The following is a 23,816-nucleotide window of genomic DNA, read 5'->3' on the forward strand; positions in this document are numbered from 1 at the left end:
GCAGTGGTACGTGGAGTGCAGCACCCTCACCACTCGCCACGCAGGGCTGCTGTAAAGCACCACGGCTCCTACAGCCCACCACCACCACCACCACCACCACCGCTCCCCTGGGAAAAGTGCTGGGCTGTCAGTATTTATTTCTCCTATTATTAACTGTACTTCAGTAGGGTGGCATGCAGGTCAAGCATTCTCTCAGGAGGAGGGGTGTGGGATGGCACGTGGTGATATCTGAAGTGCTATAATAGACTAAGAGCCTCCACCTAACAGGGCACGGTGCCTAACTCTCTGACAGAGCTACGGTGTTGTAACTGCTGAGTGACAGGGCACGCTGCTGCAGCCAGCCTGCAGGCTTTGCTTCAGGAACCAGAGCTCTGCAGGCTCTGTATGTGTCACTCCGCACCCCATAATACCTGAATGCAGAGGAAAACCTTCTCTGCAGTGACTCCGTTTGGGCCTTTAAGCCGTGTGGAAATCCACGTGCAGGGAGCTGCTAAGCCTCTTCCCTTCTGGGCACTGCAGTGCGTGTCCCCGCTCCACCCCCCGCCAAAATCCGCTCTCCTTTGGCAAAAAGGAAAAAGGCCTCGAGCTGCAGGAATTAACATCTCTCTTCCACACGCCGCTGGTCTGTCTCCAGGGCTGGCCCGTTTCCAGTCCCGATCCCACTGTATTGCATAAACACCCACAGCCCAGAGGCAGCGGTGACCAGCAGCTCCCCACGGGCCGTGGGGTTGTTCCGACAGCGACCTCCGAGCTCCCCCGAAGCGGTGCCGAGGGGCTCAGGGTTGTCCTGGGAGCACTCAGGGCTGTGCCACAGGTCACAAGAACACACACAGTGAACAGAGCAAAGAACAAGGTAAGAACACGGGCTGGGTGGGTTTGGCAGGTGCAGGAAAGGGCTGGCAGCTCGTCTTCTGCTTTAGGAGAGTCTGTGTCAGGTGTGAGGTGGCCGGCTGGACCTCGGTGTTACCACAGTGCTTGGCACCCCTGGAAGCCTTGCTGCTGCTTCTGGTTTTGCTGCAGGGGCTCTTTCCCAGCCCATAAGGATGCTCAGAATGGGAAGAGTAGCTCTGTGAACAATCAGACTACAGAGGTGAAGCACAATCCGACCAAAGATTCAGACCGGAGGAGACACAGTCAAAAGGAGGAGGCTTTAAAAACTATCACCTGCATGAGATATACATAAAAACCCAACAACGAAAACAACCAAACAAAAACCCCACAACATCGCAAGGACAAGCAACTTCTCTGGAAGTCGGAGTTTCTTCCAGTATTCCACACCAGGGGTCTCACTGCGCCAGCCTCCTAGGCAAGACGATCACGGAACGAGCAGTAGGGGCAAATCTTTCCGTAGGACAAGGCGCTTCCCTAGCACGACTGTCCCTGCGAGATCCTTACGCCTGGCCTCAGCTACCGACGTGTCCCCGTGGGCCAGAATGGGCAGGCAGGCAACGGAAAGATGCTATAGCACCGGTTATGAAGTTTAATGCAGTTTTCAATGCATTAAAGCCAAAGGATTGTCACCAAACTTGCCTTCCAGGCAAGTCTTGCAGAAGAGGGCAAAGCTACACTCCGGCTGCTTCTGTCCTCACAACGCCTTTTGCACTCACTCCTTGCCTGAACTGTAGATCTTCTGAGCTGTGGCGCGCGTCAGCTCCAAATCCTCTGGGTACCGAATTTCTAGCTCGGTATTTGCTAGGTAGTGAACGCCGGTAAACTCGGAAAAATAGCGGCCGATGTCAGGGTGAGGAATCTCCCGAGGCTCAGAGTTGTATTCCAGGTTCTCTGTTAGGAGAGGAAACAAATCAGTTATTCCCCCACGAAGGCCATACATCCTGCGCCTCTCTCAACTCCTTTTCGTGTCTCTGAGCTCTACAAACGCCGCCTCCTGATGCTTTCAACAAAAAAAACCCTAACCCAGGAAAACAGGCAGAGAATATCCCAGTAGGACCGCTTACAGAACCTATTCTCCTAGCTGATGCTGACCCCATTTACCAGTGCCATCAAAATATTTCCTGCCTGAGACCCCCTGGCCTGACGTTAGGCTGGAGCACAGGACGCTGACCTGCTGTCACGCTGCGGACCTCGGGTCTTGTTTGTAAATGCAAGGAGAAGCTGCAGCACTGAGCTCTGCTCCCTCAGGTCCCAGGGGAGATCAGTTTCCAGGAGATCCAAACGCTCCAAGGTGTGGGCGACTGCACAAGGATGCCCTCTGCAGGTCTACCAGAGACACCCAGTGCCCATAGCTCCCCTGGAAAGCCTCCCAGTGACCCCCAGTTTCCTCTAGGATGCCCTAGAGACCTCCCCGGGAAACACAGGAGACACTCTGAGCCTCTTCTTGCACCCTAGAGGCATAATAAGAACTCTTCCTGGAATCTAGAGGCCTCTGGAGGCCTTGCAGGGCTCTCTAGTGCACTCTCACACACACTGGAGGCCTCCTGTGGTCCTCCCCTGCACTCTAGATCCTCCACAGGTTTACCAGGGACACCCAGTGCCCTCTAGCTCCCCCTAAAAGCCTCCCAGTGACCCCCAGTTTCCTCTAGGATGCCCTAGAGACATCACAGGGCAAAACCCTAAACGTAATAATATACCTAACTGTAATTAGGACCCTAAAAAACACGTATGGCGCCAGCTTCTCCCATCAAAAAGCCTCGAGTGCCTTGCAGCTCTAAGGCACCAGCCTGCTTTCCAAGCATGTCTCACACAGCAAAATTCACTTTTCTAAATCCCAGGCTCCCGAAGTAAGAAGCCCCCAGAACGAGCACGTTAATTGTTTCCCAGAGCACCCCATTTCCTCCTTTGCACTAAATGCTAACCTGATGAAGCACAACAGGTAAACAAAGCACTAGCATTAAAACACAACGGTGACCCGAGCCAAGGGCCTGTTTGCTCCCTGATTATTTGCTTAAATCAGGGTGACGGGGAGGCAGCCCAGCAATAAATCACCTGTGCAGGTGCCCTGCAGCAGTCCCCAGATGATGTCATTTTTTCCAGTACAGTGCCAGATACACAGGTAGGAAAAAAAAACACACAAACACAACACTGCCTGTGTCCCAAAGTAGCTTATCTGCAAGGTAAGGGGGGCAACACATTGGGATGCTGAGAACATGGTTCAAGAATAATCCATCTGCCTCTGAAACATGCTCAGTTCACTTCAGAGAGCACATACAAGTGGTATTCATCCATGCAGGCTCTGTGAAGCAAGCTGGACTTTGGTAAGAGCTACCATATGTCACTGCGTGCAGCCAAGAGCATGAGAGCTTTCTGCACCCCAGCGGGCTGGTGTGGTCCCGTGGGCTGCAAGGCCCCTTCTCGTCCCGTACAGCCACAGGGGAATGATTTGCACTGCGATACGCCCTGCAGAAACAGGGCTGAGCAGTGAGCTGTGCACAAACGGACAGACACGGTGACGAAACAGAAGCTGGCAGGGGGGAGGAGAATGGGAGAAGCAGATTTGAAAAGGTGGGGAGCCTGAGAAACGTGCTGACGAGCAGTTTTGGAACAGCAGGTACCTGGCCCGTGCTGCCAGCAAGCAAACAAAGGGAGGACAAGAGCAGACAGGTAGACACCAAGCCTGCTGCACAGGGCAGGTGTTTTGGAATTAGCGACAGCTCAACCTGCGGATTTACAGGAAGGACTCAAACTGAGCACACCTATAATAAGCTTGGTGTTATTTCTGGTTAAATCTACAAAGACTCAGTTAAAAAAAAAAAATATTACCATTCCCTCCTTAAAGCCAGGTCAATAGGTTATGAAATACTCCCTTCCCAAGTGATCTGAGGTTGTATTTTATAGGGGATACTCAACAGACAGGCAGCAAGACTTCAGCAAGCAAAGACAACCCCCTGGTTTTCTCAAGCAGTATCAAAACTCTTGGATGCCACTGACAGCAGTTTCAAACTACAGCCTGGCTAAAACACAAAGTGCTCAGGAACCAGCTGTAATCAGAGCTGATTATACTTGTTTATAAACAATTAGAGAATAAGAAATGAGATGACTCAACCCCAGAAGCGCTGTGGAAAAATACCACGTTAGTTTCCACTGAGGTGCATATTTTAAAATTAATCCATGGCACAAAATATTTTTTTTTCCAGACTATTTAAGAAGTAAAATACTGTTCAATATGAACCATAAAGTAGTGCTGCAATGTCCTGTGCCTCTACTCCATCCTTTTTTTTTTGTTAGTTCTACTGAATATAATGTGACTCTCAGGAAGGTAAGAAACACCTGCACTTGAAGTGTTTCAGGCTACAAAGGTAGGAGTGTCCCCTCGTGAAAAAACACCTCTTGCTCGTAGGTATGGGATCAGAACATGCTAGGAGCACACCCTAGCAAGAGCTGAACTGCATTTTGTCCATAGTTTCCTGTTCAACAGCTTCTGCATCTTCTCTTAACAAAATATGATCGGGTTGTGCAGCTGCCCTGCCAGCTGGATGGGATGCCTCTGTGTCACAGGGAGAAAAACAGGAGATAAAGAAACACCCTGATTGCAATGTACAGAGTTACAGACTTTTTTAACCCGAGTTCAACACTTCTTCCCTTATCCTAACCTCATATTCTGACCATGAGATAAGAATTTTGCTCATGGTACTGTGTATAAAGAACACACAACTGAGATTTCTGCACCTCTTGGCATTTGTGAAGAGGCATTCATTTTATCCCTTTCTTACCAGAGATGGCACCAAAAGCCACACTATTCGTGTTCTCTGGGATCTTAGCACACGAAGTCTCTCGGTGAAAGGTGTTCAGAACCATGCCCTAAAACAAGCAAAGTTTGGGTGTTCTCTCACAAGACCCTACTTTGAGGTCCTTCCCAAAGCATGACCATAATTTCACAAAGCAAGAGTTGCTGACAGAACTTTAAACTTCAGAAAAAGTTGAATTAGCTCTTCCAAAAGCAGGAATCCTGGTTTATACCATAAAACCAATCGTGTCCAACACACACTTGTTTCTAGGGCAAGAGGAGATTGTAACAAAGGGGTCCTCAATGTTCATCCCTAGCAGGACTGATTTCACAGAAATCAAACAAAATATGTCTGTGAATTCAAGACAATTTTCCTTCCTACCCCAACTTTAACTTACACTTCATGCCTCCTACTTAAGAGCTGATCACTTAAGCGTCGCCTTCTCCTACTGCACTTTTTAACAGACAGCAAACTGAGGAGACTCCTGCTCACCTTGAGCAGCGTATCTGCAAGAGCCATCTTCCACTAGCACGTTGTAGAAAGGCTGGTGGGGGCCATGTGGGAGGCTGTGGACATTCATGTTTCGGATCCATTCATGTCCCATCATGCAGGCAGGATCCCAGCCGTAGATGACGCAGTTGTAGCCATATCTAATTAAAAAGAATACACAACACAGGCTATGAAAACTCCAGAGCCAGCTCTTTTCGTCAAGGCTAATAGAGCACAAACGGAACAGAAGCCTCCTGTGAGCAGGCACAAGGAGGAGAGGAGAAGAACATCATTATAAAAAAACTTGTGTGCGTACGTGTTTGTGTTCTGAGGTGGGTGGGAAATGACTAGAAGTGACTGGGCAAACAGACAGGAACAAACAGCTGAGCACAAAGGAAAGCCAAATTTGAACAAGAAATGAGAGCAGGGAAGAGACTGGGATGTCAGCAACAGGGAGAACAGGAAACAAGAAACAGGGAGGGGAATCAACCACTCTACCGTGCTGTGCAATTACTCCTGTTCCCATCACGCAGACACGGTAATCCCAGTGCTAATTCCCAGAAACAAAGCCAGCATTATTGTCAGAGTATTTATGAGATTAATTGTGAGGTATCATAACTGACACTGCTGACACTTAAAATATGCTTCAGATGTCTCGCTGAGTTGTTTGGAGGAATGGCCACAGCCACAGAGTGCCAGCACGTCGTTCTGGCAGGGCTGTGCAGACAGGAACACAAAGCCCCTGCGCAATGCAGGAAGAGGCAGTTAATAACAGCGCAGGGTAAGATTCATAAGCTGTCTTTGCCATCTCATCTCTTCTGAAACCAGTTCTGTTCCACAGTCCCTCATTAACCGATTACAAATGTTTCTTCGAGAGCTCTGGACTGTGGAAATTCTTATCTGTGATACATGATGACTCACAGGAGGCACCTCGCAAACCTCTCTGCAAACAAGCAGCAGCAAAAACGCTTGCTCTCTCGAAGGAGAGACAGAGCTGCCCCCATTTTTCTAAGAGGTATGCAGCATAGATGCATGTGCCTGACATTTTCTGTTCCAGGTACCTCCTTGGCAGATAAAACCCCGTCTCATTACGGCCAGAACAAACACTTCTGCACTCGTCATTACAGCGCAGCCTCCTGCTAGCGCAGGGGAGGTTTTGAAGAGCTCACCTCTTGTGTTTCATAATCAGCCCAATGGAAAAGCAGACCTCTTTGTGTTTCTCATCCGAGCGGTGCTTCACCTCGGGTCCCACCTCCTCCTTCCGGCGCTCAATATGCTCTAGGGTATGCTGAACCAAGTACCCGACCGCCCCGTGCTGGGATGGATCCAAGGCCTGAATGTGCTGCAAGATGTCCAGAACCTTCAGCAAGCAAAACAAGATTGACAGATTCAGAACAAGCCTCTACAGCAGTCAAACACAAACAGATACACTTCCCGTGTTAGCTGGGTCTAAGAGCCCAGGCCTAGAAGTCTGCCACACAAGTTTTCCACGCAGAACCGAGAACCTTTGCTCTAACTACACGGTTCCAAGGAGTAAACGCTTGCTTATCCTGTAGGAATTGCAAACATTGCTCTCCTCTATTTTTAAAGCTCCCTATTCCTAAGGAAGGGCACTGCTGAACAAAGTAACTCCCTAAAACTAAGTCATACAAGCTAATGGCATCACGTGTTTCAGCTACAGGGCATCAAAGACACTGCTTCAAGGTTTCTGAGATGTTAGAAGAATTCTGAAGCTAGTCTGCTGAACCCCTGCTGTGAAGTGATTTCAGATGACTTCTGCTGTACTCCAGAACAAACATTTTAGCTTTAAAAAGTTCCTCAGCACAGAAGGAAATGCAAATAACCCGTACGATGCTGTAACATGAAATAGTGAACAGGAGACAGAGAACCTGCTTGACGCAGGATAACTAAAGGGCACTGACTTCAAAAGTGTTCCCAAAGTAGCAGACTCTGTAGATCCAAAGTACCAGCCTACCAACACCCTCTGGCATGCCATTGGAGCATCAGGACAGAACAGCTGCCACCGGTTTTGTTACAGGCAGGCAACGCAAGTTTTTATCTTCCTGCATCTTGTTCTTAACAAAAATGTTGTCTAAACAGATTTGGAAAAGGCAGACACATCCATCTCAACATCAAACACCTCAAACGCTGCCTCACTTCCAAAATCTGACACCCCTCAGCAACTGGCAAGAGATCAAGGATTGTCTCCTTGATCACATGCTGCAAGTTTTGGTGAACCTGAATTTAGAGTGGGGCAGAAGAGGAGACCTCAGGCTACTCAGCATGAGCATCAGTCCAGCACTGAAAAAAATAAACTCAAAAAAAAAAAGCAGAAGAAAAGAAGAAATACTGCTCAGGCTTCTCAGCACTTTAAATTGCTGGCAGGCATCTTACTGCCTTAAGAAGGGTGTGAAAACTGAAAAATCCTGCAGAAAGGGGAAGGCCTAGCACAGTGACCACGGCTGCCAGAGATTCTTGGCAATTTCATTTACTTTTATTTGCAAACATTCAGGACAACATTCTGGACAGCTTTGCTTGAGTTTTAAGATTTCGTGCCACTTTCCGTAAGTTTGGCAGACCTCTCTGAAATCTGGTATGTTCTGTTCTGTCAGGCATACAGGCTTCTCTGGCTAACTGTAATCCTACACGATAGCCTGGCAGGACTGGATGAACGTGAGGATGCCATAGGAAAAGTCTGGAGCTGTACATTTTCATCGTGTCTGGCAAAGTGGTGCAGAGAACTACATGCAAGAGTCAGCCATGGGGGGCATTATCTGTCCTGAGGGGCAGCAAAATGCAAGTACGTAAAGCCCACGTGCCTCACAAACACAAAGCTGAGTGCCAGAAAGGGGAAACTTCCAGTATTTCATTTAGCTCTCCTCTATTTATGTACACTCATCATTTCAGCTCAGTGGGCCCCCCCAATAATTTCTTACTTTGGGCTGCTTTTTCTGTGGCAACCCTAAAACTTGCTGTCCTAAGAAAGGAACAGCAAACTTAGCACAACTTGTTCTTCAAAAGAAAGGCACCTTCTCCAGCAGTCACGTTTCAGTTAATTTAGTGGGAAGAGCTTTGCCTTCTGCCCAGCTGTCCAGCCAATCCTTCTGCTGAATCACCCAAACCTAACGTTTGGATATGGCACAGGCAGTGCCTAAGGGAGTGAATTCCACTAAAGCACAGGCAGTTTCAACAAAGAAACCTCTCTTTGCTGCAGTGACGTGCTAAAGAAATACTTTTTTGTTTGTTGAGTTACATGTTTTCTCCCTGTGCCTCCCCCAAATTCAGTCAAAGACACGGATGACTTAGACAACTTGCTGTCTGTCTGTACTGTCCTTCCCACGCTCACAGGATTCTTCAAGGCTGAAGGTGATGTTAACAGCCCTGTCCTTGGGATTCTTTTTTAAGTTGCTTTTTCACAAGAGCCGCTGATTGTGTACCTAAAGTTTCAGAGAACAGCTTTGTTGTTTGCAAAAGATAATTTCCTACAGGTTTCCTGATATGGTAATTGTTCCTTTCCTGTGACTCCAGCCAGACTCCTATCACCACCACCTCAATCTAGGCATACCGAGTCCTTACCTCTTACACTTTACAGCTAGCTACAAGTCCACAGTATTGGTTTTAAGACAAATTGTCAGACTGGGGCTGTAAATCATAAATTATGACTCAGACTTGAGGCTGCTCACGAGTTTCCCCTAGAGCAAGCAAGAGTCATCCTCTTTCCTCGCTTCACGTAGTAGAAATTGATTCTCCGAAACGTGATAACTCGTTCAATTGTGTTTATTACAGAAACAACTTGTGGCAGACTGTAATGCAAGTTGATGTAGTCCAAAAATCAATAGACTAGTGTTAATAATGCTTAGCCTATCAGAAAACATATGACCGAGTGGCGAGGTACCTTTTCTGGCCAGATTCCCAGGTGGAAGTATAACCTAGCCTGGAGCATTAGATGCTGCACATTGTCCGGATACATGGCCAGGTACAGATCCAACGAGTCTCTCAAGAGTTGATAAGACTGATCAGTGCTTTCTCTGCCAGCAAAAAAGAAACTCAATTGTAAGGCTAGCTCTTCAGTTCCTATCCCTAATACGCTGGTGTACAGGGATAGCCACCAAAAGCAGTGCTACAGGCACAGGCATGCTCACTCCATGTAAGTGACAGTCAGCCCTGGAGTCACTCATCACATCCAACAGCCTGCTGGAAAGGGAAAATGCTACACAATTGAAAACAGGCCTCTACCCTCCCACTTCACCAGTATTCTACTTGGTCAAATGATCATACTCAGAAAATTCACTCTGTCACTTCCTTCTGAAATTTGCTTTTGTTCCCCTTGCTTAATTACACCTAAAGAGATGCTTTTACTCTCTGATTTCTTTCTGTTGCTACTTGGAAAAGTGATTAGCAGGACATTTGAAAACAAAAGCAGATTGTCAACAATCCTACAGCACCATCTACTCATTTAAGCATATGGTTTATGCCTACCTGGTCATCATAAAGGTCTCTGTTCTCAAGGGAACAGTTCCTATCTGCTTTTCACATAGTAAAAAAAAAAAGAAAAAAAAAAAAAAAACACAACACAGTTGTGTCCATTTTCTTGAGTGAAAACGATCTATTCTTGCTTCCATGCAATACTGCTGCAGGAGGTGATCAAAAGCAACTAGACACTGCGATGTGACATCCAGAGCTTTCAAGACTGCCTGGTGTGACTGATGCCTTTTTAAAGCACTCACTCCAGTACTGCGAAGAGGCAGTATCAGACAGGCAGACAGCACACCATGGGCCCTTTTTTCCCCCACTGCCCTTACGGGCCAGATGACTTCAGTTACAACTCACCGCTTGCCCAGGTTTAAGAGGTTTCCCACCATGCGCTGCAGGACCTCCTTCGAAGTCACCACCCCATAGAACTCCTCTGTCACGTGGTGGCCTATAAGGTACTCGCACTCCTTCACGGTCAGCTGCTTCCCCTTCCCAAAGGCGTCAATGTAAGTGTAGTCAAAAATATCTGTGCTTCTAATAAGACATCAAGGAAACCAAGCTGTGATGCTGGGCCTTGTGGTAAAGCAGGATTACCTATTTCTGTTCTCCTAGCACTTTCAAGCTTGTTTCTAAAAATGTGCCATTCATACCTCAGCTCCCTCCATCATACAAAGAGATCACCTGCTACCTTCTCTCTCGTTTTTCACTCCATTGTTCCAGTTCTTTCCTTCACATATTTTCAGGTTTGCTGTATTTATTGCTAGATTACATGATGCTGCTGCACTGTAAAGTGTAACAGAGCCCACACATATGGTATCTGAAGCCTACTGCCAGAAGGGGTATATATAGACAAAAACATGGCTCTGAATTGGACTGCTGATGTCATTCACAAAATATACATTTCTGTAAATTGACCACAATCTGGTCAAAGGTGTGTCCCGCACTGACTCAGAGAATTGAAAGAGTGCACAGTAGAACCGCAATGGCCTCTAGGAGCTGTTCTGTGTGAAAGGTCAAGTGAAATAAGCACTTTTTTTTTTTTTTTGTAATCTTATTAAACAGGAGAACAATCACCTCATACTTACTATTATTTCACACTCAGGAAACCTGTTATATTTCCTTAACAGAAGAACTGAGTTCTGGGAAAGTTTCTCTAGACAGCTGATCTTTTCCTTATAATTATGGATGGAAAATAACTAAATATCCTGGTGTAGGTTTGGAGCTGTAAATTCTTTGTGGCTTTTATAAAAAAAAAATAATAAAATGATAAAACTTCAAAAGACAGCAGATCACTTACCCTTCTTTTCCTTGACACCATCGCAGCAGAAAATGACTAGGGAAGTTGACTGGCTCAAGTTTGACTCCCAGCTGCCTGGCAATTGTTAAATAAAGCACAGACAAACTGATGGGAATTCCTGTCCTGCGGATCAAAACCTGGAAGGATAGAAAAGTGGGGGATATTAAGAAAAAAAAAAAACTCCAAGGTTTTAATTTGCAAATGAAAACACGCCATCTTAACTGAATATGCACTAAAAGATGACAGGAAATTTACAGGAAATTACTCTTCAGAGACAGATTTTTTTTTGACTACATTTTGTCATATGAAACACCGCAAGTAGCATTTCAAGCCTTGCAGCCTCCTAGGTTTTGCCTAACATGCACATACCTGGTGAATGTATGAATTCAGGGAGTTATAGTAATCCAGCTCATTTCCTTTGTATTTTAACTGCTCGTACAGGACACAATTCATAGCATCAAGTACCTGCCGCTGAAGCTCCACTTCTGGAATCAGGACCTCTCCTGAAAACATACAAAGAGAAGACAAGTATACTTAACCTTCATGCACTGAACCTCATAGCAAAATTCCTTTACGTACAAAGAACATAAAGACATCTTGATTCAAATAGTCAAGAGATTGGCTGGAGCACACAGCCCTAGTGCTCTGCTTACAGTGTGGCCCGGCTCAGCGGATTGCCACACACCTCAGCTGCGTATCAGTGCTGCCTTGTTTCCTCCTGCAGCTGCAGGACCTGACCCTGACTACCCTGTGCCAGCACAGCACTGTAGCTGGACAGTCTCACTGGCCAGGCATGGGAAGTGTGCTTTCACTGCTCGAGTCCCAGTTTGACCACTCTAGATATACAGACACAGACAGACCAGTCATTCCCTCTTTGAAAAGCAGCAAAGATTGGACTAATGCTTATAAAAACACAAGAAGTAAGATGCTGCCTGACCTTTGGAGATGGTAAAAGCCTATACCTTTTCTATTGCTGCTGATTGCCAAGACTTGCTGAGGAAAGGACCTGTCCCACGGCTCTGCTACACACATCAGGACTGCTTAAGACTTCAGGGACAAACGAAAAAAAAAAAATAACACCACCACAAACCAATCCTTTTTGCCTAGACAGCATCAGATGGACAACCTTGGGCTATCGAGCTTCTGCGGCTGAACAAACAGCTGCTGCCTGAATGATAGTTTAAGCAAATGTCAGAACATGCTTCAATGGGATGAAGGACAATAATGCTTTAAGCTTCAATAATTGAACAGCTGTTTCACCTTATCTGCCTCTGTTGAGACCTGCAGAAATGGTCTGCAGTAAAGCATATGCTTTTATACAGTACCTGCCTTGGAAGCCAAGCTGGGGTGCCTCGCATTTTTCGTCCGAAGGACTTTGCGCACTTTATCAGTGATATCATCCACCTGTGCCTGGACACTTTTTAAGCAGATGTCTGACAGCGGGTTACAATATTGGTCAATTAAAACGGCACCTGGAAAAAACAAACTACATAAGAAACAGGACTTCAGTTGTTTTTTGTTTTGTTTTTGTTTTGTTTTGTTTTTTGCTTATTTTTGTCTACTCTAAATTCCACATCTATGGTATACAGCAAGAAATTGCAGCACAACACAACAACTTTCTTCTCAAAACTCTCATTTGTATATTGGATTTATCACAAAATGCAGAGAACAAGCTGACAATGATAAATGCCGGTTAGACTCTGTATTTCCCACCCCACCTTTCTGAAAAGGAAAGCAATAGATTTGTACATTGAGCAAGTATGCTGCTGGACAAGTCTTACTTAACCAGCCAACTCCTGTCACACTGCATCTCCTGGCATCCTCCCAGCTCATGTTTCTTGTTCAGAGCCTCAAACAACCTCAACCTCACTTCTGCGTCAGTTCTGATTTCTTCCTGCCACATCCTCAATCGCCATCATTCTTGCTCAATGCTCCCTCTTCTGCTACATTTATCCTTCCATGCCTGCCCTCCATCTTCCTGTCAGAAACCCGCTATAACAGATTTTCATTTTTCTTCTGCCCAACCCTCTCCTGTCAAACTTCTGCAGAAAAAAAATAGCCCTTTCTCAGAATAATCTCCTTGTCATCTTGTCAACCACGCTCTTTCCAAAGCCTCCATATTGCCCAACCTTAAAATCAACTATATTCACCTGCAATCAATTCACCTGCACTGATTCACCCTGCCTGCAGCATACTCCTTGCTCTTGTCCAAGGAGAAAGGAGAGAGGTTTTTCACCTTTCTGGGGAAAGGAGATGGTAGGGAGCTGACCTGAAATCAGATCACTCGGTCTGATAGGCCCTGTTCAGCCCCTAGGCCACAGTTAAAACGCTTCTGCAATGTCAGCTGGTCAGGATGCTGAACTACTGCTGATCTCTTCACTGCACTGTTCAAATCCAAGTATTTTAACTTTTTTCCATTGCTTCTCTGTTTACCTGTCCATGCACAACTATTTGAGCATACAGCACAGAAAGAAGCCAATGGAATGCTGATTATTGATGTAATGCTATGCAATTACCATAATTTTTTAAGGATTTTAGGTACAGCAAAAATCCAAACTTAATTCTGAGTCGCTGTCCAGGGGCTAGTTGACATGTAAGCAAGGAAGCTTCTCTCCAAGTAAAACAACAATGATGGAAAGCTGTCATTAACTGCTCTGCATCGGACTTCTGCTAAGGACTTACCCTCTAAAAATGACTGCTGATCAGTAGGGCGTTGAAGATACTCCTTCAGATTTTTTAATATGTTCTGTTGCCGTAGGAAGTAGAGAATTTTCTTTGCATAATACTTCCAGGTGAGGCCTTTCCTGCACAATGAAACACAAGAAGTTGTATTAGACAAGCACTTCAAGAGTGAACTTTCCATTTAACTTTTCCAGTGAAGACATCTACCTTTTAGACATTGCTTTTCTGAACAAGACCAATGACACCACAGAGTCAGCCAAAGAGGTAAACATTAAGAGCATACTTATCATCAAAAGAAACACAACTTACAACACTTGCAAAATATTGTCCCCATCATCTTCAGTTTTTATCCTGTCACTAACATAGCATTTTGAGAAGATACAGTATCACAGGAAACAACACAGATCCTGCTTAAAGTAGTTCAGGAATATCTGAATGAAATACAATATTTTATTCACAAAATGTCCTCTGACTCTGTGTCCCTCCAGAATATTAAAATATCATTTCACCAATCAAAAAAAATGATGAGAGACAGGAATGTATGTCCAATAATATTCAGAACAAAATTGCCAGAGAAAAATGTGTTTTTTACTCAAAAAAGGCTGGAAGAGACCAATAGTTGGCCTGTAGATCACACAATCCAGAACCTTACAGTTTTCATAGTAAAATCCCTTACACTTTCTATATTAAGAAGTGAAGGTAGAGTGCCCAAAAAGCAGCAGAGAGCTGATTTGAAGAGGTCACTGGAAATATTACAGCCCAACGTAGAGGCGTTCAAATCACATACATCTGAGCAAGCCCTGGCCTTCAGCAATGGGTTACCCATTGCTTCAGCACACACTTTTACACCAAATAGTTAGGAATGGTGCCTCCTGAAACCAAAAATCAAAAAATAAAAACAGACACAAACACAAGAGAGGATTCTGCTGATATCCTGGCTCTGTCCTTGCCATATTTTTAAAACAAGTCCAGCTCCTTTCTTCATGAAAAAATCTTTTTCCCGCTTGCCTGTTCTCTCCTCCAGATTGCAGGTCAAATCAGTCTTCTCCATCCTAACGAACAGGAGAACAATCAAACCTCATAACACTTCATCCTCTTCCAATACATTGGGACGCTCAATAGGGACAACTGCTTTATTGGGATATCTTCCAGGGAAATGATTTAGCCTAATGCTCCTGAATGGCAAAGACTACAGCTTAATCAGGGTGTAATTAGCATCAATTCTGCTTTATTGGGAGGCATTTGGCCAGTGCGAAGGCTCAAAAGCTTTTTAACCAGTTGTCAAATGAGAGATGTTTAGTCCCAGTTCAAATAGAGAAGGTAATAAAATGGATGTGAAAAGGCAAAAATGAGATGATTGTCATTCCAGTTATGTTTTTCCAAGCTCTACTAACAGTCCCTTTAATCAAGGCTATTAGACCCCATTGAGACAAATGTATTGCTGCTTTGTATCACAGCAAAAACAGCATTGTTTATATGGTACCAACAGAAAAGCCTTTAAGCAAGCCTGTGAACTATTCATCTCACTCAGTGTTACCCATGGTAATGAGAACACCCAGGCAGATGTGAACCAAAAGTTTTATTTACCCACTTGGCATTTCACCTGTCCAAAGAATTTACCAAGCTGCAAATTTTGCAGTGGTTCAATTAAACTCAGATGTTTATTTGGGGACAAAAAACATACCTATCTACTACAGCTAAGAAAGGCAACAGAAGAAATTAAAAAAAAAAAGGCTGTGGTTTCATGATGTGGGGAGGGATTTACAGTGGCAATCCACAGTGAAGTACTGCTGTTCCTTCCTGTGTTGTAGGCCCATCCTGCAAATCAGTTCAGCAAACTGGTCCAGGTTCAAATAGAAACAAAAAAAAAAGAACAGGAGAAATCCTTAAGTCAAAACTACTGCAGAGAGGCAAGTACGCATACTGAGAGAACTGTTGTGAACTTGCAAGGAAACAAGCAAGCAACAAACAGCAACATGAAGCCAGAGGACCTCCTTCTTGTAGAATGGTTTACACGGGTTCTTCTGGGAGTATTAAATGTGTTCTGCAATTAAACGCACAGTAATTCTCCCCAGCCTCAGCAAGGCTGGGGATGTTGTTTTTTGGGGCGATGAAAGGAGTGAAGCTGACATCAGGCACCCATCACAGTACCATTCTTCTTTAGCCACTGAAAGGAGAAAATCCCTTCCACTTCTAATACTTCTTATTCTTTCTTACCTTCCTTCCATGTTAAGGATACACATCAGCTCATCCTCAAAGAAGTGACTTGGGCATCCAAGAGTCTCGATGTCACTGAATCCATCACAGGGGACCTGCCAAATCAGACACCGAATTATGCAGAGCACAAGAGATTGTTTCTTAAAGAACGTGATTTCATAGAAAGTCTCAAAACCCTACAGCAACCTGAGCTAACTACTACAGCATTTGGGGCTCCTGCAGAGGTGTATGGACCAGCCCTGGCATTTCAGATCACACGCAGCCTGGGCACAAGCTTTAAGGTGGAAACAACTGCCTGTGGCTGACTAAACCTCTCCATACCCTCCCTAGAGTAGCAGATTGCTCCTGGAGAAATGAACGAAGGAGCAGGAGCTCTCATTTCAGTCTCAAACCTCAACTGTTTAAGCAATATTGACAAGGGCCAAACTGGAGCTATCAGGTTGTTAATCTAAAAAAATAACTGAAGCAATAATTTGTGTGTCTATATTCGTAACATTTTCTTGCAAAAATTGGAATTTTTAAACTCTGGTTGAACTGTAAAAAATCTTATTTGCTTTCAAGCTTTTCAATACAGGAGATTAACAAAGTTTAAGGAAAAAAATGGGATTCCTGTTATACTGTATCTTAGTGGCACTCCACTGGATCTAGCAGAATTGGGTTGAAAAGTCTCCTCCCTGCAATTCTAAGCAGAGAAGCGAGCTGCAGTTTCTAGCCCCACAGGAGACAGTCCTAATTTTTAGGAATTTGGGTATTGCTGAGTAATGGTCTCTCAACAGTCCTTGCATACGTGATTGAAACAGTAGGAAGCCAGGAGGCTCTGCGGTCGGTTAATGCCCTGACACACATTTCACCACATTAAAATGTCTAGCTGCTGCAACCACAGTGGAATAGGTCAAACAGAAGAGCCAAGACATATGCATCTCCTAATTTTCTACTGGCCTCATGGCCTTTCTCTCTGGGGAAAAAAAAAACAAAAAACAGTTGCCAGCATAAAATCAGACTTTGATATGGGTCTCCAATGCCTCTGGGGATTTCTTCACTGGACCACAATGTATTTGTGAAGGAGATAGAGAGGAGTGGCCATTTACTGGCTCTAGCATGAACTTTTTAATTCAGCTTTAGTTATGTGCAGCTTTTAAGTCTATTTCACAGAATTTCAGGTTGACCCAAACCTTATAGGTAGCCAAGACCCACAGCCACCAACTGAGCAAACAGACAATGAAACTGATGTTCCATGCTTAAGTAAGTTTTTCTGAGAGACTAAATTTTCACTTTTTACACAAGACACAAGTGTGGTGTCATGGTTAGGTAAAGAGCTTGAATAATATGCTTTCCAATTCAATGAACCTATTGTGCTTCAGTCCTGCTTTCAAATTATTCCTGACAACTCTCAGAGGAGCATATCCTTGCACGAGGCCTGCAGGGAGATAAATTGATAGGCCGTGGTATGTGCAAAGAAACTATCAGTCCTTCAGAAGTCGCTGAGCTCATAGATCCAGGTCTGAACATGCAGCGATGAGCAAAGAGCTCATAAAGACACAATGAGGATCTCAGCAACAGCCATATGTGGTCTGCAGAACGTGCCTTGGACTCTGCACAGTTTGTACCTTTGGATTTTGGACCATCTCTCTCATTTTGGCCGGCAGTCTAGCATTCTCACATAAAGTGAGGCAATACGAATTCTGACTGCACAGCTGAAAAATATGTGGGGAGAGACCTGAAACTGCTACAAAGTACTAACGAAACAGCTAGGCTACTGCACATGCACAGGGATGACTTACGTGCTCTGAAAAGAACCTTTTGGAGAACGAAGCTACAATTCTCTGGGCTTCTAGTCCAGCATTGTGCCGTGCTTTGTATTCTTCAAGCCAGCTAACACCGTCTGTGTGGCTGTAGTATTTCAGCAGCGATGGCCACCTACACAACAAGACAGAAGCGAACAGGTTCATTAGTATTTCAGCATTGCTGAGGATCTCCAGAACTGTAAAAAGTTGTAACCACGTGGCTTGAGGAGTTGAGCCACTGACAAGAGACAATACAGCCTCAGATGTAATCGTACAAATTAATCCAATGACTGACTCAGGCATCAAAGCATAAATCCAACTGATTTCAACTCAGTATTACTGGTTATTTTAAAAGTAAGCTCTCCTGTGGCCTGTCAACAGCAAATGTTAACAGGAAACCTTCAAAAGGTTCATACTCCAGGTATCTCAATAACTATACCTGCTGAACACTTCTGAAATTTCCTCCAGAGCTTTCCAAGATAAACACAGGTATTGCATCAGTAAAACAAATAAAGAGTTTTATAATAGAAAAGTTTGCTATTCTGAAGATGTACCACGTTCAAGCTAACTTGCCAACTAACAAAGAGAATTCACTGTCTTGTGTTCTTCCTCCTACCCTTGTGGGTCTAATTAAAAGGACGCACAAACCAGAGCTTCCTCTACTACCTCGCTGGTGGCAGCATCTGCTGGAGGGAAACAGAGTTCTGAAGTCAAATCGTGACAGCTAGATGACTTTGCAGGTCATTTTTAATATAAGAAATATTAAAAAATAAACCCCAAACCGAACCCCTTTCGTGTAAAAGAAAGCTGGACCTGCTTTACCAAGTCTAAAAGCTAACACACAATTTATAGCTTAATAAGAAGCATTTCAAGGTATGCAAACAGAAAGCCTAACTTAAAGGCAGTGTTTTGGGGACTATTACCCCCACCAGCATCTTTCCTATTGAAGTGGGCACATGCTGCCATTACACAGCCCTACGCAATAAAATATATGCCAGTGCAGCTATACCCGTGACTCTTCTGAAGGCAGAGAGACCATTTGGGTATGAATGTGAGGCAGGATGAGCACAGGTGGAAATATTTTGGACAGCATGGGACAGAAAGACAAGAGAAAGGCCTCCTGTAATTTGCAGGGGGGCTTTTTTTCCCCCACATTTTGACATTCTGTTGGTTAACATTGTTTTTTTTACAGCGTTATCTTTCTTCAACTACATGAATTGCCTTAGGTTCTTTTCAGGTTATTTATATAAATAAATATAAATAGTAATTTGTGTGTGTATATATATATATATTTATATAGAAAATAATACATATATACACACAGGATAATTCTTACATCCCTATCTGCATATTTACAGCCAAATATTTAAATCACTACTTCCGTATAATAATTTTTAGCAACAGACCAAAATGCACTGTTCTGTCCATCCACACCCTGAAGACATTTTACTGCCTGTTAAAAATAAAACTGCACTGCCATCACAGTTACACAATAAAGTCAAAGACTAACCAAATAGCTTCACATCACACAGTAACCTTTCTCCTAATGGATCCCTGGCTGTTCATCTATCGCTGAAATGCAGCCACGTCGTAATAACAGTTACGATCATTTATTGTAGCAGGAGAAACAATGATTTCTTGGGTTGAAATTACATTGATGATTTTTGGAAAATAAAACATAATTACGCAAGGTGGAATCCTGCCAGGACGACGAGGTCAACATGCACACTCCTGCCAAAAGCTCTATTATCAGAGACAGAGGAGGACTGCAGCATGTGCTAATCGCCCACCACACTCAATTTCAACTGTCGGATCTGAAGCACTTGTAGAAGTTCAGGTTTGCTTCAGAAATTAGAACCGCTGAACTGGTGAAAATACTTGGCCAGCCATGCCAAGCTCTAGCTTGCTGAAAAGGGGAGGCTGTAATTGTCAGGCAGCCTTTTTTCAAGGGAGGAGAGGGAATAACCCCCTCGTTTAACTCTGCTGAGTTCTCGAAGCCAAGTGTTTACAGGCATACTGCTGCTTTTCCTGTGCCAAAACACAGACAAAAGCAGGCAGCAGATGAGCGTGCCCTGCTCTAGACAGGCTGGTGGCCCCAGCGAACGCCTGGTGCTCCTGCAGCCATGAAAGGAAGCAACACAGCCAATTCAACAGCTCCAGGGGCTTCAGCAGGGCTGTGCCCCCCACGAGGCACACTGTGACCACCCTGGGGCTAAATGAAACCCCAAGCAGCAAACATCAACCCAAAGCCTCGTCCTGGGACAGGACAAACCTCTGTGGCTGCTGGGGTGGCTGCAAAAAACGAGAGCACAGCGCAGTGGGGCCGGGAGGCCAGCAGACAGACACAGTGTGTGCACCCTGTTCCCGGTCCCCCTCCTTTCTTCCTCCTCTTCCACCTCCATTTCTTCCTCCTTCTCCTATCTTCTCTTCTCCCTCACCCCCACTTCTCCTCCTCCTATTCCACCTATCCCTCCTCCTCCTCTTCTTCTTCCTCCTGTTCCTCCCCCTTCTCCTCTTCTTCCTCCTCTTCTACTTCCTCCTATCCCTCCTCATCCTCTCCTTCATCGTATTCTTCTACTCCTCTTCCTCTTTTTCCTCCTCTTCCTTTTCCTTCTCATCCTCCTCCTCCTATTCCTCTACTTCCTTTTTGTCCTCTTCTTCCTCCTCCTCCTCCTATTCCTCTACCTCCTCCTCTTCCTCCTGTTATTCCTCCTCCTCCTCTTCTTCCTCCTCCCCCTTCTCCTCCTCTTCCTTCTCCTCTTTTCCCTCTTCTTCCTCCTCCTCCTCCTCTACCTCCTCCTATTCCTCCTCTACCTCCTGCTCTTCCTCCTCCTCCTCCTCTTCCTCCCCCCTCCTCCCGTTCTACTTCCTCCCCTCCTCTCCCTCCTCCCCCTTCTCCTCCTCTTCCTCCTCCTCCCTCTTCCTCCCCTCCCTCCTCCTCCTCCTCCTCCTCCTCTCCCTCCCGCCGCCCGCCCCCCGGGCGCTGCCCACCTGAGGCGGAAGCATTCCCGCCACACCTTGCCGCGGGGCTGGCAGGCGTCCCGCAGGCGGCGGCAGGTGCAGGCCACCCGCCCGATGTCGGCGGCGCCCAGCACCCCGCAGCACAGGATCAGCTCCAGCAGCTCCCCGGGCAGCTCCGCCAGGCCCGGCCGCCCGCCGCCACCGCCTCCTCCTCCTCCTCCCGCCGCCGCCGCCATCTTGGGTGTTTACCTGAGCGGCTCCCCCCCCCCCCTCTTCTTCCCCTGCGGGCAGGGCTTAGGGAGCGTCGCTTCCTTCCTCGGCCGGCAATGCGGGCGCTAGGGAGCGTCTGTAAAGTTCACGCTGGAGAGGGGAGCTGTATGGCTGCCCCCCCTTCCCCCCGAGCGCTGCCCGTCCCTACCAGCTTTGGGCTGTCTGCATCGTGCCAACGGGGCTGGCCGGGCAGGGGGGAGGATTGCTGGGGGTGGCGCTGCCGCCGCCGCCGCCATGGCTGTGGGGATGCCGCTGCTGTGGCTGTGGTAGTATCTGAGGGAACGCCGCCATGGCTGTGGGAATACCTGAGGGAATGCCACTGCCATGGCTGTGGTAATACCTGAAGTAACTCCGCCATGGCTGTGGTAATGTGTGAGGGAATGCCGCTGCCATGGCTGTGGTGATACCTGAGGTAACGCTGCCATGGCTGTGGTAATACCTGAGGGAATGCCACTAGCATGGCCCTGGTAATACCTGAGGTAACACCACCTCCATGGCTCTGGTAACGTCTGAGGGAATGCCACCACCATGTCTCTGGTAAAACACTGCCACCAGCATGGCTCTGGTAATACCCAAGGAATGCTGCCAACACATACGTGGTGGTACTTGAGGTAACCCCATCTCCATGGCTGCAGTAGTATCTGAGGGAATGCCACTGTTGTGGCTCTGGTAATACCAGAAGTAACCCTATCTCCATGGCTGCAGTAATACCTGAGGTAATGCTGCTACCTCCGTGGCTGTGGTAACACCTGGGGTAACACTGTACCAACATGGCTCTGATAATACTTGAGGGAATGCTGCCAGCACCTATATGGTGGTACCTGGGGTAGTGCCCTCTCCATGGCTGCAGTAATACCTGAGGTTACACTGCCACTGATGTGGCTGCGGTAATACCTGAGGGAATGCCACTAGGGTGGCTGTGTAATCATAGAATCATTGTCTGGAAAAGAGCTCCAATATCATATGGTCCAACCACCCCCCTACCACCAATATCACCCACTAAACCACGTCCCTAATAGCAAGGGAATGCAGACACCAAATATGTGGCAACACCTGAGGTAACGCCACCTCCATGGCTGCAGTAATACCTGAGGTGACACTGCGATGTCTGAGGTAATGCTCTTGCTGTGGTAACACCACTGTAGGGACTGAGTTGACACCACAGCATCTGCTGCTGTGGCTGCTATAACGACCTGGCAATGTCTAACGCATCGTATCTGCCATCACATCTGAGGTAACACCACCGCCATGTCTGAGGCAGCACCACGGCGGTCTCTGAGGTAACTGGTGATGTCCAAGGTAACGCTGCTGCTGAATCTGAGGTGTCGCTGCAGCAATGCCTAGGGTAAAACTGCTGAATGCCCCTATCTGCCCAACAGATAGCATGCAAACAGCCCTCCTTGCTCAGCTATGCTGTTTTCCCAGTGGACATGGTATAAGTGATGTGAAACATGTAATGCTGTGAAGTCGAACAACCTTACAAGAAAGTGTTTGTGTCTTGCAGATAAGTGTATATCGCTGATTGACGCTATCGTCCTATTTATAGCGCTCTGACATTACGCAGGTAGCGAGAAGGAGCAAGGCCAAGTTATCAGAAGAGGCCTTTGAGCATTAAAAACACACAGATAAGAGAAGACCGATGTCTGCTGTATTTTAGTTCACTTTTTTATTTTGACTGTAATGCAAACAGGCATAAGTATTCCATAAAATCAGAAGATCGGAACTATACAGAAAGAGGTGCATGCTTTAGAACAATGTGGATATCTTGCAAACAGAGCCAGAGTCAGTCCGAGAGAGGGGGCTGGAGTACATTGTACGAATGGCAGAGATTTTAGCAGCATTGAGAGCTCAGAGGTAGGGGAAAACCATGTTTCTGACCGCTTAAAGCACTGGTATGATCAAATACAACACCGGCTCATCCCTGCTCCCGCTGTCCCCACCCCTTCACTCCTCAGAAGAAACCTACCTTAGAATCACATGAGAAGCACGTTTACAAAATAAACACCCCCCTCCACACATACCTGTCTTATGGGATGGGAAGTGAGAGTGAAGTCAATGTGCCAGTCTTAAATCATGGCATCACTTTACAAACCAAATGAAGGCACGGTGACATGAGGAGGCGCTCAGGGGAGGGAGGAAGGAGCAGGAGGACCAGAGAGTAAAGAGAAATTGGAGTCCCATCTAGCAGAGCAGAATTTACCCACATCTGAAGAGTTTAGAAAACCTCTGCAGTGGAAATCTTGGGAGTTGCCTGCCCCAAAGCTCCTACCTTCACAGAGTGGTCTCCTTTCTCAGCTTGGAACCACTGCTCTTCAGGAAAAAGGCCACCAGAAAAAAACAAAACAAAACAAAACAAAACAAAAACAAAACACCTACAAACCAACCTTTGATGCTTATGCTTTTCAAAGGTGCCTAAGGAAATCAAGGGAATAAATCCCTGTTCCTATTACAAAAATTAATTGGCACTGAATATCAAATTCCCTGGGTGGCTGGCAGAACTCATGTTTCTAACTACATGCAGTCTAAAAAGCAATGAGTCCTGGCTGAAAGTCATCTCACTCTATTCATCTACCGCCTGGGGAATTGTGTACAATCTAGAAGAACTTGGGATGTTTCTACAGACTAAGGAACCTATTCTCAAGCTCTTTTTAGCATATAGATCCCAGGGTTTCTGAAGGCATCTCAAGGCAGCAGAGCACATTTAACCTTGGGCATTCTGGACATACAGCTATTTTATAGAATTCTAGCAAAGCAGACATCTTGCATTGAATTTCATTGGCTTTGAAGCCATCACTTCGATGCTGGGCACGGGAAGATTCTGAAATTTTGGGTTCTGTAAAGTGTATCTTCTTAAGACATGATTCCATACCACGATCACACAAGAGAAAAATAAAAAATAGGGTTGTAAGTAAGCAGTACCAGTGCCTCTTGTTGGAGCTGAATATGTATTAAGGCAGTTGT

At 45.9% G+C, this 23,816-nt stretch overlaps 1 protein-coding gene across 1 annotated transcript; it reads right to left on the minus strand.

Moving 5' to 3' along the window:
• Positions 1-1,134: 1,134 nt before the first annotated feature.
• On the minus strand, positions 1,135-20,836 carry FBXO21 (F-box protein 21). The gene is made up of 12 exons (XM_084539093.1): positions 20,616-20,836; positions 17,622-17,757; positions 15,841-15,935; positions 13,624-13,745; positions 12,267-12,413; positions 11,311-11,444; positions 10,942-11,078; positions 10,002-10,178; positions 9,067-9,199; positions 6,341-6,531; positions 5,175-5,332; positions 1,135-1,782 (listed from the first exon to the last, which is right to left on the minus strand). The coding sequence occupies exons 1-12, from the start codon at positions 20,819-20,821 to the stop codon at positions 1,604-1,606; spliced, it is 1,815 nt and encodes a 604-aa protein (XP_084395219.1). The 5' UTR covers positions 20,822-20,836; the 3' UTR covers positions 1,135-1,603.
• Positions 20,837-23,816: the final 2,980 nt, after the last annotated feature.

This window comes from Aythya ferina, assembly GCF_964211825.1.
Source record: "Aythya ferina genome assembly, chromosome: 17".
Classification (NCBI taxonomy): domain Eukaryota; kingdom Metazoa; phylum Chordata; class Aves; order Anseriformes; family Anatidae; genus Aythya; species Aythya ferina.